The 7,860-nt window shown below is 26.0% G+C and overlaps 1 protein-coding gene across 2 annotated transcripts in view; it reads right to left on the bottom strand.

Annotated features, from left to right (window-relative positions):
- Nucleotides 1-2,835: 2,835 nt before the first annotated feature.
- LOC107442126 (dynein light chain roadblock) overlaps nucleotides 2,836-7,860 on the bottom strand; it is a 601,383-nt gene continuing 596,358 nt past the window's right edge. For both annotated transcript variants that reach the window (XM_071180174.1, XM_016055598.4), the window contains exons 2-4: nucleotides 7,356-7,431; nucleotides 5,608-5,775; nucleotides 2,836-3,149 (exon numbers count right to left, since the gene is read on the bottom strand). In XM_071180174.1, coding sequence (XP_071036275.1) covers nucleotides 3,106-3,149; nucleotides 5,608-5,775; nucleotides 7,356-7,431 — 288 coding nt within the window. In that variant the 3' untranslated portion in view covers nucleotides 2,836-3,105. The remainder of the gene's footprint in view (nucleotides 3,150-5,607; nucleotides 5,776-7,355; nucleotides 7,432-7,860) is intronic.

The raw sequence follows: 7,860 nt of genomic DNA, 5'->3' as shown, positions 1-7,860 counted from the left end.
CTCAGATATTTTTTTTTTAGTTCACAATTGTGGTTCAATTTATAGTAATTTCGAAGTCATGTTCAATAAAGAACAGTTTTGCATGAATTTCTTACTTCTATATTTATTCACTAATATGATGGTGACATAGTGAAGCTAAATTTTGGAAAGTTTGTTGACAACTGTTAAAAAGGAAGTCCAAACACAGAATGGATTGATTTTGCAAAAAAAAATTATAGGCATCAACAGATGGAGAAGCTAAGTATCCGATAGCGCTAAATGGAAACCACTTGCTCGGACAGCTCCGGCCTGTACTAGGCTGTCAGGCTGAAGGATGTTCATTCATTTTAAATGAGACACAATTCGTACTGTACCTTGCTTTTTGCAGGCCAGTAATTCTTTGCATCCACTAATAAACAATTTTTCTCTTACCTCTCAAAAATATCACATGTAAAAGTATACTTTACTTTTTAAAAATTGATTCAAACAATTTTGAAGTGAAAGGGAAGTACAATGCATTTTATATCCTCTTGAAATATTTAAATTGTCAAAACTTAAAATAATTTGCTATGAAAAATTTTTTGTGATAAATAAAAGTTCAAAAATTGATTTTTTTCTAATTCTTATTAATAGAAATATTTCATAAAATTTTATAACTTTTAGACTTTGACATTTAAAACTTCACAGTACTCACCTTATTCCGGTTCTCTACGGTAGGGGCAGTATTTTCACAGGTTGTTTCAACTTCCAGTAGAAAATTCAGGTAGAAGAATTTTTGTAAACTAAATTACGTAAATCCACATCTCAATGATCAGGTGATTGCAAATTAATATAGGATAATTTACCAAAGTACTTTTTTTCATATCTTCATTTAATATTTTAAAATATGAAAAACAACACAAAAATTAAATTTAAACTGAGTATTCAGTGTATATACAAACAAATCCGGAACGTCAAAAAAGAAATAGTCACGTCAATGCTATGACACCAGAAGAGGACCTCAAGACTTCAAGTAGGGTTTGTTTGCTTGTGTTTTTAGAATAGACAGTGAATACAACCAATTTCAACCTCTTCAAACAAAACAAGCCTCATTCTGTTCTAAATATAAAATTCAAATTTTTGATATTGGCGTTGCATGTTTCATTATTTTTCTTGCTTTTATCAACCTTTCTAAAGTTAATTCTTAAAAGTCCTGACACATGGATTAATTAAAAATTTCTTTTGGATACCAGCGTTTTCAAAGATTTAACTATTGATTGTTCTACCAAAACTGAAATTATAGGAACCATATTTTCAGGGTCCGAATTCCATAGGGAAAAAAAGTATGTTTATTCAGAGAAAATGCATTTTGTACCCTGACTAAAAAAACATTAATTATTATCTGCCCTTATTAATTACAAGACCAAAAATATGTCAGGAAAAGAAATTGAATAAGGATCTGTGACTCAGAAGGCTCAGGCTCTTTATAAAACAAATCATAACTTCATTTCTAATAAAAAAAATTTTAAATATCAAACTTTTAACAATTTTAATGAATTTTCTTTTTTAAAAAATTGGAAGTTGTTAGAAATCTTTTAGGTATTCCTTTTTTACAACTAGCAAATTCTTTCTATCTTTCATAATCTACTTCAGCAGTCTTCATTTTAGTTTTTAAATATCATAAAAACAAATGGTTAATTGAAACAGCAAAACGAACAAAAAAGGCCCAGTAATATTGTCTAAGGCCCTAGCATATATTTGGTGGGCCTCTCAAATCAAAAAAATTGCATCTCAGTTGGCTAAAACCGAAACATTAGTTCATAAGTTAGTCTCCCCCATGTGTTACACCAATGGGTATGCACATAAAAGAGAAATGCTTTATTAAATGAAACATACCTGTATAGTTTTGTAGAAGTATTTCTCAGATATATTAGTATCATTATAAATAGAATAAAACTCTTAATCTATAAATATTTCCATTTTTTCTCCTTTTAAATTTATTTTCTAAATATCAGCAAAAAGTAATAGGCATGATCAAGGAATCGGAATGTGATAGATATTGTAATATGATTTACGTGGATATCAAATAATATTATACATTGAGTTGCTAAAAAAAAAATTAAAAAAACAGGACACTGGTGTTATCCAATTACTATTGTTACAACGAATACGAAATCTGGATGCAGGAAAATGGGAATAAGACAGAAATCAAAAGTGCACCATGGATTTCTTTCCTTCATGATATTGTATCATGATTTTTAAACTGTATTACAGTTACTACATATTTTTAATACTTTTACTTGTAGTTCAATATTTACACTTAAAATATTTGCAAGAGGGCCCACTGTTTGAAAAAATTTTAATTTCCCGACTTACCCCGGGCAACAAGGGTGTCCATTGATCAGGGTTATATTGTAAATGTTCATCACAAAAAAAAAGGAAGATTCGCGTAGGAATAAATTACTAATTTTAACTGTAATACACTTCAGGCCTGCAATCACTTCTCTTCATCAGCCTGGCACTGTTATATATAATTTTGTGTCTATATCAATTACTTAACTATCCCATTTAAATCCATTTCACATAAAATAATACATGTTGAAAAAATCTGACAAGACAGATAAATAAAAATTAATAAATTTAAATCAACGTCATGAGTACAAAAAACAAGGGATTAAATTGTTGTTTTTTTTATAGTAGTAACATCAGCAAAAGAGGGAAAACTGCAGTAAATTTCTGTGGTTAATGTAAAACACACCAATATTGAAAATGTTTATAATAGAAATTATAAATTAATAAGTTTCTAATCTTTTTTTTTTTAAATAGACCTTAAGAAGAAGAGTACAAAACCTTTTAACTAAGAAAAATATTCCATCCTTTTTATTATTATTTTTTATTAGAGTACAATATTCATAAAATGAAGTTTATAAATATATACCAATAGTTCAAATTTACAGAAACAGGAAAGTTAAACACATGTTTAATTAAATAAATATGCATGTGAACATTTTTCAAACCTGTAAGTTAAGACAAAATAAAAGATTTTATATAAAATTAAGTCAAAATTCAAAATAGTAAAACATTCTTTTAAAACATATATTACAACCACAAGAACTTGTCTATTAGTCAGGTTTCTGCATGAAATATTTACTCATTTGGATTCTGAATAACTATCATCATATATTCTTTATCTGAAAAAAAAAAAAAAGAAAACTTAAAATGTAGTTTAACACATTTATGCTAAATAATGCCAATTAAGATAAAATCAAAACTCTCAACCTTATATGAAAGAAAACCTTTACTATCCGTTTGTAACTAACATGCATTTTATAAAATACTTAAAAAAAGAAAAAAGTATTTTATTGAATATTAAAATTACCTCAATATGCACTGCTGAAATATTTGAATTGCAAATGCCGCTTCCACCAAATTTTTTCCACAAAAGTGTGTGTGGCAGTGTTTAATAACAAGACTATGATAGGCTCTAATAATTAAATTTTAATTACAAGATTATGATAGGCTCTAATAATTAAATTTTAATTACAAGACTATGATAGGCTCTAATAATTAAAATTTAATAACAAGACTTTGATAGGCTCTAATTATTAAATTCAAACTGTTTTCAGAAACTACAAGATGGGTGTTTGTGTATCAAAAGAATTTCAGTGCAAGACTTATTATCTGCAAGTAAGCTTTATAAGATGAAAAGATTTATGTGGAAAAAAAACTAAATACAAAATAAAAAGATTTTAGTCAGCATTTATAAACAAATTTTTGAGTTTCTCTCTCCAAAAAAATAACTATTTTGTCTCAATTTAGCTGATTATCGAGTCACATGGAGTGGATCTTGCATTAATAAATCTAGATTATTTAAGTTCTACTATATATTCTCAGCATATTAGTATTTTTAAATAAAATTTTATCCATTAAAAATATATAACTAAAATAACACAGAAAACAAAAATAATTAACTCATGAAATGATTATTAGAAATCAGTGCACAATTACATATGCCCAATCATAGACAATACAATCTTATAACTCCATTTGATGAATTATCTATTATAAATTTATTAGTCAGGTCTAAGAATATAACTAAGATTTAAACAACTTAAGACTAAAATGTAAAAAAGCAAACCCTTCAGTATCAGGTATTTTTTAAAATAGCTACATTAGAATACGTTATTATCTGAGATCTTAAGTATAAGGAATTTTTCCATTGAAAATTATTTTAAAAATTGTCTCTTAAATTATTATCTTGCTTCACCCCCTTTCTTTTGCAGTTAGAACCACAATATCTTTTATTCTAATTTCAAGCTAAAATTATAATGATACATGTTATGACAGTAATAATAGATTAATAGGGATGTATTATTACTAATTGAATACAAAAAAAAAATAATAAAATTAGTGAATAAATTGCAAAAAGTGTAAAAATTTTTGTATGAAATTTGATACTCTAATGCAGAGACATACAAGAAACATAAAAAAATTAAAGAAACATAATTTAAATTAATTAATTAGTAATTAAATGATTTAATTAGTAATTAAATGATTTAATTTTATTAATTAAAATAATTAATTTAATTTAATTAATTTCATTTTTAGTTTAAATTGAAAGAGATATATAAAGAGTAGATACAGCTGCTACAGCTTGAGATAATTTGAGACCTTGACATATTTTGATAGACAAAACATTGAAATATTTTGAGAAGTACAAAAAACTATAGGAAAGGAATTTACCAAAATCATAGTAAAAGAGAAATTAATTATTAACATGAGCATAGCTTATTGATTGAAAGTTATAAGATACAAATCTAATATTCATTTTTAATCCAAACTATATCTTGCAATTATCTATACTCATTTTTCTTAATACTTTTCCCTTTCATTTAACAATATTTTGCAATTTACCTATGAAACGCAATGAAGCAAATTTAATCTTTTAAGGAAGGACTTTAAGGAACTTTGAATAAAACATAAGTTTCTTTATGAAAAAATGTTTAACAAGAAAATGTTCAAGATAAAAAAAAAAAAAAAGTACAATAGTACAAAAAAAAAGTTAGCTTGGTACCAAATGAAAATACTTGTGCAAAATTGCTTGCTAAGTTGTTAAAGTATTAAAAAGTATAGTTACAAATATTCTAAAGAAATTTTCTACTATATACCTGCAGTGTAAACTGATTTTTTTTTCATTATAGCGTTTAACCTTTATGTTTTGTTTCAGTAAATTAAAAGAAATAAAAATAAATGTCCTCTCCAGTAAAATCTTTAGACACAATTTATTTATTTTTGCAATCTTTATCTGGTACTCAGCTAACAAACAAAATATTGAAAAAATAGTTATAAACATAAAATCAAAAGTCAAAACTTGAAAAGATAAGAATAAAAAATCTGCAGTTGATAATATCAAAAATGTAACTGAATAAGTTTATTCAGTTATAGAATTGAAAAAAAAAAGATTTCGATGACACATATGAATGATGCAGTTCCATTTCATGGGGCAGTGTAGAACAAAATTAAAAAAATAAATAAATAATAATGTTCAAAATTTTTATAATAAGGTGAATAAAACTATTTGTCTATTCGTAATTGCCTTAGGTCTAATATTGCTATAAAAATTATGAATGAAAGAGAAAATAATTATACCTGGAGCAATAAGTAATTCATTCTTTTTAGTTCTTATTCTGAGAAAAGTAAGCTCATTTGTATTATCCAGTTCTTTCACTGTCTGGCGAGCTTTATCTAGAAGATGTGTGATTAAGCCAGCATATTCAATGGTTGTGTTGCTATCCATAGATGATTTGATGGGAATTCCTGAAAAAATAAAAAAAAATTATCAGGATGTGTTTTTGACATTAAAAGCTATGGGCAACAACGTTGGTGTTGAAATCACATAGAGATAATATTTGTAATAAGTAACATATCGTTGAACTTTACTTTCCTTATTAAAATTCGTTCTTTTTTCTATTTTATTTACACATAAATCATTCAAAAAAATTACAGTTACTTAATTAAATTTCAAATCTTATACTTTAACCTAAGTGTGAAAAATGTGAAAACATAGCGTACTTATCTATTAGAGTTGTAAAAAAACATAGCGTACTTATCTATTAAAGAGAGTTGTAAAAAAACTATCACCATAGCACCTATTGCTTTCTTATATATAATACCTTTATTATTCTATTAGGAACCTATGAACCACAACATTTATTAATATTAGAAAAATACACAAAACCGATAGAATCTAATACCACAGTTAAATAAGCAAAACCGGCATCAGAAATTTTCTTGTGTGACAAATTTTTAATGCCCTTTAGCATATAGGGGAGAGTCGGGTAGCCCCGCCCACTGTCAAATTCATAAGGATAGAATATTTTTTCAAGTCAATGGGCCATCGGACATTAATTGTTATATTAAAAAAAGATTATTTTCAGAGTTTCAAGTATTTATGCAGCTGTTAATATGGTAAACAATAGTTTTTAAAATATGTTGAATACAGTAGTCATTAAATTAAGAAAAATTGGTTGAATATTTCGATTAAACTTCATTTTAATACTAAAAAAATTATTTTTTCTATACATACAGCATTAAAGTATGTAGTCTTAAGTTTAATTTGCACAAAGAAGGAAGTTATTATGTGAAAAATTATTTGAGTAATTACAAATTTACAAAAAAATTGGATTTCGGGTAGCCCCGCTCACACGAATGTCGGGTATCACCGCCCAATTTTATTTCATCGATAAGTGTATGGTTGCAAAGATTATAATTTTATTGCTTCAAATTTGAATGTTATATGCATTTTTAACAACAAATATTGTTGTTATTAAATGATAGAATTCACTAAAAGTATATAAATATGTAATAAATAAAATAATTTCGTGATAAAATGATAAAGGAGGTTTATCTATTGTCAATACATTGGTCATTTTCATTTACACCTGAAAAAAACAGTAAAAAAACATAATTTTTGTAACTGGGCGAGCCTACCCGACACATTTTGAAAAGAGCTGAAAAACATGTTTTTTTAAACTTCTATTTTTTTAAGTTAAGCTATTCTTTTTTTGGTTTATTCTTTCTGCATTATTTAAGTAGATGATAAAACAATAGAAACATACAAAAATATTGATTATTACTCACCATTATACAGAAATGTAAGCAATACTCCTTAAGTGGGCGGGACTACACGACTCTCCCCTAAATACTGAAAATTGCTCTCAAAATTTAAATGTTTACAATTAGAAAATTAATTCAGTGAAAACCATTTCATTTTTTGTTTTTCTCAAATGTTACACTATTCAAAATTTGATAATAGAGAGTTAAAATGATCTCTCAACAAATATTTTAATCATATATCAAGCAATTGAAAATATTTTGAAGATAATTGATATACAAACCATCCATATTGAGTACAATTATTCCAACGACACCTTTGTGAGACTGGATTCTTTTAAATGTTTCATCAATTTCAGACTAGAAGAGAAAAATATGCCCCTTAAATCAAATTGAACAGAAATTTTTTTAATATTATAAAGTAATTAAAAATATTTCAATACGAATTTTAAAAAATTCCTCTGAGTAGCATTATAACAATATTAGATACTTTGACATCATACCAAAACTAACAATCTGCCATTTGCTACAAACTAGGTTTTGGTGTAGTACCTATTATATATATTTAGTAGCACTATAATTATATAATGTTTATTCCATCAGATAGTAAAGAGGGCAAAAAATAGGTTTAAAAAACTGCATTTAAAAGCAAATAAGTGACTTTTTTCAAAGAACATCATGTAATTCTTCTTCACAAAATAAAAATATTAATATTATTTGTAACATGTAAACTAATACAGTTAAACTTTTGTTGCCACTGTATGCATGAGTCTGACCAGTATTTATTCA

This window comes from Parasteatoda tepidariorum, chromosome 4 (genome assembly GCF_043381705.1).
Source record: "Parasteatoda tepidariorum isolate YZ-2023 chromosome 4, CAS_Ptep_4.0, whole genome shotgun sequence".
Classification (NCBI taxonomy): Eukaryota; Metazoa; Arthropoda; class Arachnida; order Araneae; family Theridiidae; genus Parasteatoda; species Parasteatoda tepidariorum.
Note: the sequence above shows the minus strand (reverse complement) of the source record. Positions and strands in the feature narration are given on the sequence as shown.